The sequence below is a fragment of the Neofelis nebulosa genome, chromosome 5 (assembly GCF_028018385.1).
Source record: "Neofelis nebulosa isolate mNeoNeb1 chromosome 5, mNeoNeb1.pri, whole genome shotgun sequence".
NCBI lineage: Eukaryota > Metazoa > Chordata > Mammalia > Carnivora > Felidae > Neofelis > Neofelis nebulosa.
In genome coordinates, this window is record NC_080786.1 from 28,709,706 (window position 1) to 28,725,730 (window position 16,025).

General features: G+C 37.3%; 1 protein-coding gene across 4 annotated transcripts in view; it reads left to right on the forward strand.

Moving 5' to 3' along the window:
• The window catches only part of DNAJC13 (DnaJ heat shock protein family (Hsp40) member C13), a 127,923-nt gene that overhangs the window by 96,211 nt on the left and 15,687 nt on the right, over positions 1–16,025 (forward strand). For all 4 annotated transcript variants that reach the window (XR_009261770.1, XR_009261771.1, XM_058729902.1 and 1 more), the window contains 9 exons: positions 531–644; positions 1,962–2,078; positions 3,383–3,560; positions 4,965–5,056; positions 7,002–7,101; positions 8,603–8,677; positions 8,906–9,018; positions 15,573–15,742; positions 15,891–15,933. Coding sequence is in view for 2 of the 4 variants with exons in the window: in XM_058729902.1 (XP_058585885.1) it covers positions 531–644; positions 1,962–2,078; positions 3,383–3,560; positions 4,965–5,056; positions 7,002–7,101; positions 8,603–8,677; positions 8,906–9,018; positions 15,573–15,742; positions 15,891–15,933 (1,002 nt within the window). In the remaining 2 variants the exon portion in view is untranslated. The remainder of the gene's footprint in view (positions 1–530; positions 645–1,961; positions 2,079–3,382; positions 3,561–4,964; positions 5,057–7,001; positions 7,102–8,602; positions 8,678–8,905; positions 9,019–15,572; positions 15,743–15,890; positions 15,934–16,025) is intronic.

The following is a 16,025-nucleotide window of genomic DNA, read 5'->3' on the forward strand; positions in this document are numbered from 1 at the left end:
GGCTAAGCAGTCAGAAGCTGTGTCTTCAAAACTGCTTCATGCAGCCTTGAGTCCGGGTTTGGCCAAGGAAATCTAAAGTGACTCTCTGCTCCTCAGTTTTATTTCCCTTCATAGCAGTATACTTCAGAAAGACAGATTTTGTTTTCTGATTTGTTTATGTAAAGGCAGTATGGTATGATTCTTTTTAAGCTCATGTTTACTGTTTATTAAATGTTTCAACACTACTATCTCATGTAATTTTCACCATAGCAGAGCAAATGTTACGATGTGAAGTCATACCGACTCCAATTTGTGTCCTAGTTTCCCCACTTAAGGCCTGTGTGACCTGGGACAAATCCCTGGATTACTCTCAGCTTTGATTTTTCTCAGTTGCAAAATGGATGATATCAGCAAACTTGTTAGAATTATTGAGGTCCATTGTATCTAAGGCACTTGTTACAGTGCTTGGCATGTGATCAGCAGTTTCAGTAAATGATAAGTTGAATTATTTTTTTCCAAATGTTACAAAATAGTAATATTCTGTGCCCTAGATTCTGAAGATGCTTAACAGCAACACAGAGAGCCCCTATTTGATATGGAACAATTCTACAAGAGCAGAACTACTTGAATTTCTTGAATCCCAACAAGAAAACATGATTAAAAAAGTATGTTATTGTTTCATAAATTTCTTGGGTAACTTTTATAAATATTCTCTGGAAACATAACTTAGTACTGACAAAACAGAAACGTATTTATTGTGTCTCCATTTGGTGTTAATCAAGCCTATAGGTTTTTGCCACCTAATATGTGCTCCATGTAAGAACAGTGTTCTTGTATTTAATGATACATTTGTATTTGTGGTTGTTACTGTTTAGTTTACATGTAGCTGCTTCCCATTGTAACGAATTTTTCTACCTAAAAGCACTCTTCTCTTCAGCCTCTTTTTTGAGTATATCAGAGTTGCTTTCTGGTATCAGAATTGAATGATTTCTCTTGTCTTGCCATCTTCTGGTGGAGAATCTTTTAAGCTATGAAAAAACAAACAAAAAACCCCAAAAGACTGTACTGTGCCCAATAAGGATAAGGCTTGTATAATCCACATATTAGATCGTTGAGACTTGATGAGTTAGCAGACAGTTATGTCTGTGTGTTTAGAAGTTATTATGCAATAAACACCACTGTTATGTCCTGAACTATTTAACTCATTTCATTAGTCACTCAGAACTCTACATAGATAGAAGTCTTTTGAAAATTGCAGAGCTGGGGAGAATAGATCTCACGTTTTTATACATCTCTCCTTTTACCAGAAGGGACATAATAGCATCTTCTCTTTAATACTTCACAATTTATTGTATACTTTTACATATGATTTCAGTCCAACTTAAATTCTGTGTAATTTCAACCTGAATCTTCATTGGGACTGTTTCTCTCCCATTCCTCTTTTCTGTCTTCTTCCTTTTCCTTAAATGGAAACTCTTCTGTTTGGCAATCTCTGTAACAGTACCCTGTCTTTTTTTTATTCAGAGACTCTGTTTTCTAGCACTTTCATTCAGCGTGTTACTTTTTAAAGGCCAGTCCAAATGTGTTCATTTCTGAGCTCCATCACTCTATAGCTGACTAGGTCAAATGTCTGCTGAGTGGAATGAGAAGAACCAAGTGTCGTATACTTGCTTTATAAACAGTAGCTCTAAGACACTTCATTGGCTGACTTCTGTGATCTTTTGAAATCTTAAAATGGGTTATAGTATTAATCTTTGAACTAAAAAATAATATAACTCCATGCCTATTTCAGAGTTCATATTATTATAAACATTAATATTGTATTGAGTGCTATGATTGGTTTCCTACCATGTTTTTCCTCTAGAAAAGGAATGGATCTTTTAAGCTATTTATCTGTTATTAAATTGAATACGGTTAGATTTGTAAGCCAGACAGTAATGATTTTGATTTACAACTAACAGCTTGTTTTCTTTTTTAAAAAGGGTGATTGTGACAAAACTTATGGATCAGAATTTGTCTATAGCGATCATGCCAAAGAACTTATTGTAGGGGAGATTTTTGTTAGGGTGTATAATGAAGTCCCTACTTTCCAACTAGAGGTAAGCTCTGTGCTTTTAGTTTCGTGTGATACCTTCAGTCATTTGTTATTGAAAGCTGCTAGTTTATTCACTTCCCGGTGTGGTATTCAGAAATAATAAATACCTGTCCCTTGCCTAATGCTTCATACTAACCTGGGTATGTGACGGGGTACCATTACAGGCCTCTTTATTTTGCATGTTGAAGAATTTGATTTTTGTGGATTCATGAATGAGAAGTTATTCCTTGTCCAGCTATTTTTTGTATTTTATGCATAATGCTTCCCAGCTGTGTCATGTGCATATGCCTTCAACTTACTAGTCTCTCCTGGAAGTGCAAGGTCATTTACACATTCACTCCATCATCCACCAGCTAGAAGTACTTCTCTGGCCAATTATTAGAGGACAATAAGGAAATACCCATGGAAAGCAAAGAGATTTTTTAGAAAATGAGGTCAAACCATGTCATTTCTTGTGGTGATCCCTAATCACTTTGAGAAGCAAGTGAGTGTCACAATGACAGCACAAGTTACTTTTTTGGAAAGTGACAAGGAGGATTTTGTGGTTGGTTGCCATGTAAGGAGGGAAGAAGGGAGACTTTTAAAGTTTGTGCTTGGAAAAAAAAGGAATTTACTAAACCATAATATATATTTTTTATCACGATAATATATATAAACAGCTGTTAAGCAGAATTAGTTCATTTATTTGTGAAGTCTCTTTGAAAACTGTCCCTTGAATTGATATTCTAAGTATATATTTTTTAAAATATAAAAATATAACCAAACTATAGAAGTTACATATTGTACTACCAATTACTTTGATTTGTAAAGGGAAGAGATACTCTAATTCAGAATTGTTATACTAAGATCCTAATGGGAGTATATTAGCTCTCTAATGTATTAGGACAAAAGTTAAAGGACACTTTTTTTTTTTAAGTTTGTTTATTTTGAGAAAAGAGTGTGCACACTGCAAGCAGGAGAGGAGCAGAGAGGGAGGGAGAGAGAATCCCAAGCAGGCTCCTTGCTATCATTGCGGAGCCTGATGTGGGGCTTGATCTCATGAATTGTAAGATCATGACCTGAGCTGAAATCAGGAGTCAGATGCTTAACTGCCTGAGCCACCCAGGCGCCCTAAAACACTTTCTAATGCAACTGGGTGTTGTCCCCACAACCCCCAATTCATAGATGTTCATGTGTATGTATAATTTAATCATTCCATAGCTTGAAGGTTTTGCCGGAGGGTGGGTGGGGGAAGGTGTTGCTCTGGAGTTTTTTAATGATTATTTCTGGGGGCACACGTGTTTGTAAACATTTCTCCACTCAATTTAGGTTCCAAAAGCATTTGCCGCAAGTCTTTTGGATTATATAGGCTCCCAGGCCCAGTACCTCCACACATTCATGGCTATCACACATGCTGCAAAAGTGGAGTCAGAGCAACACGGAGACCGCTTGCCAAGAGTGGAAATGGCTTTGGAGGCTCTGAGAAATGTCATAAAATATAATCCAGGTGTGTGACTATACCCTTGATCAGTAAGATCCTTAAAATAGAAGGGCCCTAAAAATTCCCAATTTTATCGGAGAAACTCAAAATAGTATACTTGGTTATAATGTTTACTTGGTATAACGTAACAAGAATTGAGCTCATATTTTTACCTATAAACAGTAGGATGGAAAGAGAGGTCAAGGCATCATGTTTAGAAGTATTCATATCTCTAAGAGAAAATAAGTCTTAATGAGTTGAAAAGGTAGAATAACTTTGATGGTGTAAAATTTCACATTGATGACATAAGTTGACATATAAGTGCTTAAATTAGATTTATTAATTAGGTGATCTAATTTGCCTTTTCTGCTACCTGACACATAGTTTTGAGAAACTGACTGAAGCTTTTGGTATATAAAAATTGAAATAAAAAAGTGAGAGTTTTCATTCTTAAATGACCTTAAGAGGACATTTCCAAAAATGTCTTGCCTGACTCCAGGGAGATGCATGCGTGAAAATCTGAAAGCGTTTTCTAACTTTGATAACAGATACGGAATATAAAACCTAAAACAATACAGATTCAACGTAAGTTACTTGAAGACCCCAAATCCTTTTTATTAATTTTTATTATTAACTTTCAGGTACTCTTTTGCTCTTTTCAGTATATATTATGATGATACAGTGATTTGAAAATGAATTTAAAAGCAACCTATTAATGGAATATTTTCAGACTCTTTTAATTCAAGGAGACGTAGTGAATTTTCTTCTGAAGTCTCAAAAAATTACAGATTACACCATATGTGTTCTTACTACCATATAGTAAAAGGAAAAATACACTGAACAAAATTTTAATGTTTAATGTTTTTGTTCTGTTAACAACAAGATGGTAGTAAGTATATGGGGTTGGGGTTTGAGGTGGGTGAGAAACGGAAGAAATACTATTCAGTTTTATGTATTTTCGCAAGTAGTCCTTTGTATATGCATACAGGTGTCTATGACACCTCAACCAGCAGAGTTCCAATTCAGTCTAAAAACTAAAAGGCAAATGATGTCACACACTCCCAAAATATAATTAGGCAGAGGGGGTAGCTATAAGATCTAGAGGTAAAGAGTAAAAATACCACCTTACACCCTTATTTTTAAAGTTGTATTTGGAGTGTATATTTGATATATTGTTTTTAGCCTGAGGGCTAGGGGTGTGGATGGAAATGAAAACAAAACAAACCTAAAAAATTCTGTCTTATTCTTTGCCTCTTAAGATTTACTGCTGCTTAGAGGAACTTCACTCACTTAATGATAGAAATGTTGAGGAAAGATGATCAGAGACTTAGAATTGCCAGTAAACAACAGTGTATATTGGCTTTCTGAAGGTCTGTCATTTAGAACATTGCTTAGAAATAAAAGATAAACATTTTTATTCTTATTCCCTAGGCTCTGAAAGTGAATGCATTGGACACTTTAAGTTAATATTTTCTCTTCTCCGAGTCCATGGAGCTGGTCAAGTGCAGCAGTTGGCTTTAGAGGTAAAAGAATTTTATATTAAAGCATGTTGCCTTTCCTACCAGTACCGTATGTGGTTTAGGCCTTAATTAATCACCATCTGAATTTGGAAGTTTCCATGTGTGTTATGTTTTTATTTTTTCATTTTGCTTATTAAGCCAAGTAAATATGGTCTTAAAATTTGAATTAGCGTATTCATTTTGAAGAGCAAACTGCACAGTGTTACTCAAGGTGCTTCCCTGTGTGGTCATTGTCTGTCATGCATCAGAACTTGGGATGCATTGTATAGTGTCATGCAGTGTGGGTTAAGGAATGGGCTTTACTGGAGAAGCTTGGAAGACACAGATGACAAGAATAGGGGGTAGGGTTTCCTTGATCTCCCAGTGTCCCCAGAGACCAGGGCATATTGCTGGCTACACACTGTAGGTTTGTGTTCAGAGGACAGATCCCACCCACCCCCCCCCCCGCCCCTTCCCTTCAGTTGCTATCCCTTTTTGTGGATTAGTACAAAAGCAGCCTTTTCAGTGAGGGTTACAGACAAACAACTGGGGTGTTAACACTCTTTACAGGAGCTGGTTAGGAAAGCCAGTTGCCCAGAACCTATGAGGCTTGGAGGTCCAAGAGAACTTGGAAACCCCTCCTTTAGGAGAGTCAAAGAACTGGTCCCATGGGAAGCCTGGTGCAGCCTTTTCCTCTGGGAGAAGCAGGAAATCCCTAGCTGTAGGGGGCTTATGGTCTAGGCAACCCAGAGTAAGCTCCCAGGATCATTTTTTTTTTTTAATTAACATTTTTTTTTTTTTTTTAACGTTTATTTATTTTTGGGACAGAGAGAGACAGAGCATGAACAGGGGAGGGGCAGAGAGAGAGGGAGACACAGAATCGGAAGCAGGCTCCAGGTTCTGAGCCATCAGCCCAGAGCCCAACGCGGGGCTCGAATTCACAGACCTCGAGATCGTGACCTGAGCTGAAGTCGGATGCTTAACCGAGTGAGCCACCCAGGCGTCCCTCCCAGGATCATTTTGTAACACAATTTGTAAAGAATACTGCTGTAACAGGTTTATGAGCAGTTTCTAAATTATTTGTAAAACGTGTTCTTAGATTGCATTTTGGTTTAAAGATTTTTAATAAAATAATACAAGTTGAATTGGTCAAAAAATCTTAAGCATGTTCCTCTACTTAATTCCTCCATGTACCTTGTAACTTTTTAAATGAACATTATTAAATCTAAGATTGTTGGTTGACCACATGGTTCAAGTGAAGCAAAATTGATCTTTACTATAAAAGTTAGACTTGAGAGTTCATCCTTTGTTTTTTTTTTTTAATTTTTTTTAATGTTTATTTAGTGAGGGTTGTTATCTTCCTAACCACTCCCCTCCCCAGTTTTGTGATTGGAAAACATTGCATGAACCAGTATAGCATCAAAGACTTCTTAATAACCTCAAGATTTTGAATTGGTGCTAAAATATTTCTTTTGTTCAGTATTTATTTCTAAATTAATAGGAAGCTAAAGTACATAATATACATACGAGCATTAACATTTTAAGTTATTTCTCAAAAGATCAAAGTAATAAAGACATTCTTTTAAAATCAAACTGTTAAAAAATATTTTGCAGGTTACCTGGGTGGCTCAGTCGGTTAAGGCTCCGACTCTTGATTTCAGCTCAGCTCAGGTCATTTTCTCAGTTTGTGAGTTCAAGCCCTGCATTGGGCTTTGCACTGACATTGCAGAGCCTGCTTGGGATTCTCTCTCTCTCTCTCTCTCTCTCTCTCTCTCTGCCCCTCCCCTGCTTGTGCTCTCTCTCTCTTCTTCAAAAAAATAAATAACCAGGAAAAGAAAATAAACTATTTTGTCCTCTAAACATTTTTTTCACTTTTGTGAAGCCTCAAATTTATTTAGGTCTGACTTAATTTGATTTAGGTCCAAAATTATTTCCCAAACTCTTAATATCCTGTTGATTTAATTTTCAGGTTGTGAATATAGTGACATCTAACCAAGATTGTGTCAACAATATTGCTGAATCAATGGTTTTGTCCAATTTATTGGCTCTTCTACATTCATTGCCATCAAGTATGTACATATATTCATGAATGGAATTTTGAAAACCACAGCATGGCCAACCTGTAGAGGGAGCAGTTACATAGATAATATAAAACTTCTGACAAAACACAGCCATGTTTACTTTGGAATCTCTTAAGTGGTATTTTTTATATTAAAGTTGTCTTCCTAACTATGTTATACATAAAAAATAAAACTGTTTTGTATTTTCCATTTCGAAAGTTGGAGGTGAGAGAGGTCAAAAAGTAAAGAAAAATAACTGGGCTTTTCAGTTTTCTGAGGATGATATATATGTAAGTAATTGAGAATTGACGCACGGTTTATAAAGAAACATCATTGGTCTTGGATGACAGGAAAAAAGTGCTTAAGATGAAAATTGTTTTCAGCTTAGAGTTCAGTCCTGCATTCCTGTATGAGATTAGTTTTTAAAAATATACCTATCTTATTTCTTCAACACAGCCTGCACTAATATAGGCTCCTCTTAAATTGTGCCGTTGTCTAACATTGTGTGTATTTGTGCTTGAATCAACCTTGAGACTGCTTTTCAAAGACCATTGCACTATGACTCCAACATCACCACTAACAGAACATTACTCAGTTCTTTGCCAGCCTCTTGGAACCCATGTCACTCTTGGCTCATACCTGTCTTCCTCTGTGAGAGCAAGAGCCTGTCTCATTCATTTAATGGATGCCTTGGTATCTTGCACACTTTAGGTGTTTCTTTTATATGCAGTGACTCGAATGGAGTCGAATTTCGATTGAATAATTTTGTTTTCTTTAATAAATGACATTTGAAATAGTTCTCTAAAATGACAGCTTTTGAAAGTCATTTGCAGGTTATTTGTAGTCGGTTTTTCTTTTTTTTTTATTGCTTTTTGACTCTAGGGGCTATTAGATTTCACTCTCCTAGAGTCCAATAGCAAGGATAGACAGGTGCCCAAAGGGGTGTAAAGAGCTGGCAAGGAGGGTGGAGGCTGCAAAGGATGAGGCTGACACTGAAGCAACAATAAAAGCTGGTCACTGGGCTGGGCTGTGTTCACATACAGGAGAACAAACATTCAGAAGGGGGTTCCTAAGAGAAGCAACAATACATCATTGAAAATGCACCCCTGTTTAAACATAGTTTCAAAGGAAAACAAGTCTTTGGAGGGGACAGAGGGAGGCTAAGTAAACATTTCATGTATTTAAAGTCCCTTAGTAAACAGTGGAAGACAGATAATTAAGTCCAAAATAGAAATGACAGCAGAGTAGGCTGAGATTTCTAGGTGTCAGCTACTTTACCTGTAAGATTAAATGAGATAAAAATAAAAAATTACACTTTCAAACTATGAATTCTGTAACATTCTTCATTCAGTGTAATTTTACATTGTTTGAAGTCACTGATTATTGTGGAGATTTAAGTATGATACCTTCTGTAGAACACTTGGGTCAGTGCCTGGCACAGAATTGATGCCCAATAAATGTCAGCTAATGTGATGATAATGCATTCCTTGAAATGTCTCTTACCCTGCAGGTCGTCAGCTTGTTCTGGAAACTCTTTATGCTTTGACCTCAAGTACAAAAATAATCAAAGAAGCAATGGCAAAAGGTACTGTATGAGGGCTTTCTCATCTAGTCCTGCTCAGTGATGATGAAGCTTATTTTGAACTGTTATGTGTAGTCTGATAAACTAGAAGAATGCTTTGGAGGGCTTACAATTAAAAAAAAAAAAAAATCAAACTGCATTAAGTTGAAATGAAGTTGAAAATGAGTTCAACTAATCAGACAAGTCCTATTCTTTATAGTATAAATGCTAATCTTTTTTTTTCCTTCATAGGAGCTTTGATTTACTTATTAGATATGTTCTGCAATTCAACACATCCACAGGTTCGAGCCCAAACAGCAGAACTTTTTGCTAAAATGACCGCAGACAAACTAATAGGTCCAAAGGTGAGCACAAAATGGGTCTTTAGAAAGAAATTGATTGTTAAATCTGTTACGTTGATACCGATTTCATGAAGTACCAAAGTATGACGTTGAAGATGAGGATATGATTTGATATGAAAGTTGGAGGATTGGCATACTTGGAATTGTTGCTCTGTATTACTACTTTGAGAAGAGTTACAGTTGGAGAAGTCTGAATTGGAAATTAGAAGTCTTAAGAGTGTGTTGGATTATGGTGATAAACTGTTTAACTTCCTTGAAGAAAGAACAAAAGTATATGTAAGTTATGACAAGATAATTAAGTTAGACTTTGACACTGTCAGGATTGGTCTGTGTAGCAGTAGCTAGTGAAGGGGAGATGGTGATCTATGTTCTTACCCACTCCACCACATCTGTGTTAGTAAGGATACACAGCCCTCAGGAAGTAAGTCCATACAGGCATGTGAGTGTAACAGCCTCTCCACTCTGCAGGGAGATCTTTTCATCCACAGTCTGGAGGTGACCAGATGATTTTTGGAATCATGGTCCAGTTTGTAGAGCAGGAACCTGTTAAAACAGTACTTCTGAATAGAATTTGTCCAGACATAGGTGTAGTCAGTCTTCTTCTATTATTAACTTAGTTTGAAAAGAAGTAGTGCTCACTGAAGCGTTGTCTATGCCAGCCCATGAAGCAGCACCTCAGTGAAATGTGTCTTGAAATAAAGGCTCCTGAGCCCTCACTTCCGGAGTCTGATTTTGCATCAGTGAAGTAATCTGGATTTAGTGTGTGTGTTGTGTGTGTGTGTTTGGTCTCCTCTCTAGATGTTGAGAATGTGTCACAGGGCCTGAAACAGCTTCACTTTGGGAATAAAGTTAATAGTCTGTCATCACAAGGGTTGATGAACTGAGGGGGATTACATTTGGATGTCTATTGAAAGGGCCCACAAAAGTATGAGTATTGGTAGTTAATTTGTTTTGAGAGAGAAAGAGCATGCTCACGGGGGGGAGGAGTGGAGGGAGAGAGAGAATCTTTTTTTAGTGTTTATTTACTTTTGAGAGAGGGCGCACAAGCAGGGGAAGGAGGGGCAGAGAAAGAGGGAGACAAGAATCCCAAGCAGGCTTCGTGCCATCAGCACAGAGCCCAATGTGGGGCTCAAACTCACAAACCAAACTGTGAGGTCATGACCTGAGCTGAAATCAAGAGTCGGACACTTAACTGACTGAGCCACCAAAGCACCCTCTTTTTAAATTAATTAAGTAATTAATTTTAAGATTTTATTTTTAAGTAATCTCTGTACCCAAGATGGGGCTTACCCTGAGATCAGCAGATGCATGCTCCACCTACTGAGCCAGCCAGGCGCCCCTAATACTTGAGCTTTCTTAAAGCTAGAGTTGTGTAGTACAGTGTTTTAGATAACATTTTAGGTGTTTAAAATAAATACTGAAGTTGACTTTGAGCTGTTCAGTATCTTTTGACCTTTGAAATACATGAGGGACAGGGGCTCCTGGGTGGCTTGATCCGTTGAACACCCAATTTTGGCTCAGGTCATGATCTCATAGTTCATGGGTTTGAGCCGTCACACTCTGTCTCTCTCAAAAATGAATAAACATTAAAAAAAAAATTCAACCATATGAGGGACAAATTTTATCAAGTGAATATATTTATACTTAAACTTTTTGTATGGGAACAATACAAGTAACATCTCCTTAATTGAATGATTTGCAGGAAGATATTTTAGAACTGGGGTCAGTAAATTTTTTTCCCTTTTGGTTAGCAGCTTTATTGAGATAGAATTGATATACCATACAGTTCACCCATGTAAAGTGTACAATTCAATGGTTGTATTATATTTACAGATTGGGTAACCACAGTCAGTTTTCATTAACCCAGGAAGAAAACCTGTTGCCTTTAGCAGTCACTCTTCCTAGCACCTGGCAACTGCTAACTTAAATTCTAGATTTGTCTGTTCGAGCATTTGCATTTCATGTAAATGAAATCTGACAATATGTGTTCTTTCGTGACTGGGTTCTATCACTTAGCATGTTTTCAAATTTATAACATTATTGCAAGTATCAGTACTTTATTGCCAAATAATATTCCATCGTATAGGTATACCACTTTGCTTTTCCATGTATCACTTGATAGACGTGAATTGTTCCTACCTTTTGGTTGTTCTGAATAATGTGACTGTGAACATTTGTGTAGGAGTTTTCATGTGGGTATGTATTTTTATGTCTCTGAGAGTGGAATTTGTGGATCAAAGGGTAACATTTATTTAATTTTTCTAGGAATTGTCAAACTGTTTTCCAAAATGGCTGCACCATTTTACATTCCCACCAGCAGTTATGAGGGTTCTCATTTCTCTACATCTTATCTAACGTTTGTTTTTATTTTTTTTTTAATTTTTTTTTTTAACGTTTATTTATTTTTGAGACAGAGACAGAGCATGAACGGGGGAGGGTCAGAGAGAGGGAGACACAGAATCTGAAACAGGCTCCAGGCTCTGAGCTGTCAGCACAGAGCCCGACGTGGGGCTTGAACTCACGGACCGTGAGATCATGACCTGAGCCGAAGTCGGCCGCTTAACCAACTGAGCCACCCAGGCGCCCCTAACATTTGTTTTTAGATACCTTTTTTGATTACAACCATCCTAGTGGGTGTGAAATGGTATGTCATGATTTTGATTTGCATTTCTCTGGTGACTAATGATGTTTAGTATCTTTTCATGTGCTTATTGGCTGTTTGTACATCTTTTTTAGAGAAATGTCTGTTGGTTCACATCTTTTGCTTATCCCTTAATTGGGTCATTTGTCTTTTTACTATTGAGTTATAATTGTTCTTTATATATTGTGAATGCAGTCCTTACCAGATATATGATATGCAAATATTCTCTTATTCCATGAATGTCATTCTGTTTTTCTTCATGGTGCCTTTTGTTGAAGTACAAAAGTTTTCAATTTTGGTAAAGTCCAGTCTCTCTCTTTTTTTTTTTTTAAGTGTATTTATTTTGAGAGAGAAGAGGGTGTGTGAGCAAGTGGGAAAAGAGCAGAGAGAGAGGGAGAGAGAAGAAAATCTCAAGGAGTCCCCGTGCTGCCAGCACAGAGCCTGACACAGGGCTCAAACTCATAACCATGAATGAGATCATGACCTGAATGGAAGTCAGGACTCAGTTGCTTAACCAGCTGAGCCATCCATGTGCCCCCTGTAGCTTGTGCTTTTGATCTTATATCTAAGAAATCATTGCCTATTCCAAGGTTATAAATATTTATGGCTGTGTTTCCTCCTACTAGAGTTTTATAGTTTTAGTTCTTGGATTTATATCCTAGATCCATTTGAATTAATTTTTGTACATGGTGTGAGGTAGGGGTGGGACCAGTAAACTTTTCTATAAAGGACCACGTAAAAAATATTTTATCCTTTTTGGGTCATCCAATTTCTTTCACAAATACTCCTCAGCTGTGCCCTTGTAACAGGAAAGCAGCCATAGATAGTAACTGTGTAAATGGTTGTGTCAGTGTTTCAGTAAACCTTTACATACAAAAACAGTGGCAGGCCAAATTTGGCTTTTGTGTGCCAACCCTAATTTGTGTGCCAAATAGCTAAGTAACTTGGACATAACTTTGAAGGCTTATAGTCAAAGAATTTGCATTACGGAAATTGTTTTACTTACATGTTTAATATCAGTGAGTAGTTGCTTTCTAATTGAATTCTGTCATGATCAAGAAGAGTGAAATATGGCACAAAAACAGACACTCAGATCAATGGAACAGAATAGAGAACCCAGAAATGGACCCACAAACTTATGGCCAATTAATCTTTGACAAAGCAGGAAAGAATATCCAATGCAATAAAGACAGTCTCTTCAGTCAGTGGTGTTAGAAAAACTGGACAGTGACATGCAGAAGAATGAACCTGGACCACTTTTTTACACCATACACAAAAATAAACTCAAAATGTATGAAAGACCTAAACGTAAGACAGGAAGCCATCAAAATCCTCAAGGAGAAAGCAGGCAAAAACCTCTCTGACCTTGACTCAACACATCTCTGGAGGCAAGGGAAACCAAAGCAAAAATGAACTATTGGGACCTCATCAAAATAAAAATCTTCTGCACAGTGAAAGAAATAATCAGCAAAACTAAAAGGCAACCGACGGAAGAAGAAGATATTTGCAAACAACCTATCAGATAAAGGGTTAGTATCCAAAATCTATAAAGAACTTATCAAACTTAACACCCAAAAAACAGATAATCCAGTAAAGAAATGAGCAGAAGACATGAATAGACACTTTTCCAAAGAAGACATCCAGATGGCCAACAGACACATGAAACGATGCTCAATGTCACTCTTCATCAGGGAAATACAAATCAAAGCCACACTTACATACCACCTCACACTGGTCAGAGTGGCTAAAATGAACAAATCAGGAGACTACATATGCTGGCGAGGATGTAGAGAAACGGGTACCCTCTTGGACTACTGGTGGGATTGCAAACTGGTACAGCCACTCTGGAAAAGAGCATGGAAGTTCTCAAAAAATTAAAAATAAAACTACTCTATGACCCAGCAATTGCACTACTAGGTATTTATCCAAGGGATACAGGTGTGCTGTTTTGAAGGAACTCATGCACTCCAGTGTTTTATAGCAGCGCCATTGACAGTAGCCAAATTATTGAAAGAGCCCAGATGTCCAACGATGGATGAATAAAGAAGGTGTGGTATGTATGTATAACGTGTGTGTGCGCGCACACAATGGAGTATGACTCAGGAATCAAAAAGAATGAAATCTTGCCATTTGCAACTATGTGGATGGAACTGGAGGGTATTATGCTAAGCGAAATTAGTCAGAGAAAGACAAATATCATATAACTTCACTCATATGAGGACTTTAAGGTACAAAACAGATGAACATAAGGGAAAGGAATAAAAAGTAATATAAAAACGGGACAAAACATAAGAGACTCTTAAATGTAGAGAACAAACAGGGTTGCTGTAGGGATTGTGGGAGGGGGGGATGGGCTAAATGGGTAAGGGGCGTTAAGGAATCTACTCTGGAATAATTCTTACACCATATGCTGACTAACTTGGTTGTAAATTATAAAAAAATAAATTATAGAAAGTAAAATAAATAAAAGACATTGAAGGACAATTAGTATCCTGCATTGCCAAGACATTTGGTTCTATAGATACTTCTTAAAATTTAGTAAGTTGAAAAATCTACTTTTTATTTTATTTTTAAAAATAAACTTATTCATTTAAAAAAAAAAAAGTGAAATAATTCCTGGTGGATGTTCTCTATTATGTAACTGATAGTTTCCTTTAGTTCTTGGGTGCCTAGCAAGTTCAGAACTAAATATGTAGTATAAATTTACTACATTGAATGTGTAGTATATCACTGTCAATTATAGAAAATTATTTTATTTCCTTTGTGGCTGGCTTTATATTAGTCTTCATTCAAATAAGTTTTTGACTCTCATGCCAGGGCCTGAGAATACAAGCAATGAGTGAGACAGACCAGGTCAGGGAAACTTTCCAGAGGATGAGTTTGAGCACAGGCTTGAGTGATATAAAGGAGAGAAAACCAAGTGAAGACCTCAACAGAAAACTTCCCAACCTTCCTTTTCCCTCTATTATAATGCCTCAGTGTAATTTTCAGTTTGTGTGTGTGTGTGTGTGTGTGTGTGTGTGTGTGTGTGTGTTTTGGATGTATTATTTTTACTGCTTTTTTTTTTTTTTCAACGTTTTTTATTTATTTTTGGGACAGAGAGAGACAGAGCATGAACGGGGGAGGGGCAGAGAGAGAGGGAGACACAGAATCGGAAACAGGCTCCAGGCTCCGAGCCATCAGCCCAGAGCCTGACGCGGGGCTCGAACTCACGGACCGCGAGATCGTGACCTGGCTGAAGTCGGACGCTTAACCGACTGCGCCACCCAGGCGCCCCTTTACTGCTTTTTTTAACGTAATCACTACACCCAATGTGAGACTCGAACTTATGACCCTGAGATCAACAGGTACATGCTCTACCAACTGAGCCAGCCAGGCACCCCTGTATTATTTTTAAAGCTGCATTTTAAGTCCTTTTCAGAAAAAGCCACAGTATAATATAAAAACATAGTATAGCAAAATAAATACACTAAAAAAGACTTGAAAGACACAAAGGCCACTTTGTGAGAAAAATGAGAAAAATGTGTTTGCAAAGGCAGGGAGCATGGGGCAGGGTTGGGGGGACAGGCCTGGAATACCAGAATAAAGGTATTCTGGGAAGAAGGAACAGTATGTGCAAGGCATGATCCAGCAAGGTGTGCCCTAGACACTACATGCGTCAGCAGTATTGAATTTCTTCAGGTATCTTAAATGTGAGACCGAGATGAAGTGAAACTGGATAGGTAAGTAGGAAGTCTTGTTAAAGTTACCCTTGCATAAACTAGGGTGGATCCCTTCTCCCACTCCAGAACTTTGGATAATAGTTACGGCCCAGATCAGCCACACCACAAAATACAACAGGTATCATATCCTAGAGAAATACAGAACACATCCGACACCAGTAGATCTCTTTTCTCTCTCACCCCCCCTGCTGTAGGTCCGCATTACGCTAATGAAATTTCTACCAAGCGTTTTCATGGATGCCATGAGAGACAACCCTGAAGCTGCTGTACATATTTTTGAAGGAACTCATGAAAATCCTGAGTTAATTTGGAATGATAGCTCCAGAGATAAAGTGTCTACAACAGTTAGAGAAATGATGCTAGAGTAAGTAACGCCTTCAGGTAAATCGCCAAAAAGGACAAATGTTTCCCATTTGTCCATCACCTCTCTAATATTTATTCTAACAATTGATGAATGTGCATTTTGTGACTGAAGTTTGATATTCTACCCTCTCACTTTTTTTTTCCCCAAGGCACTTTAAAAATCAGCGAGATAACCCTGATGTAAATTGGAAGGTAAAATATACTTTTATTCAGAGGAAGGAATTCTACATTTTATTGTATTTTTAGTTTGCTGTTGTTTTTTAATTCCTACTGCGTCAGTTTGA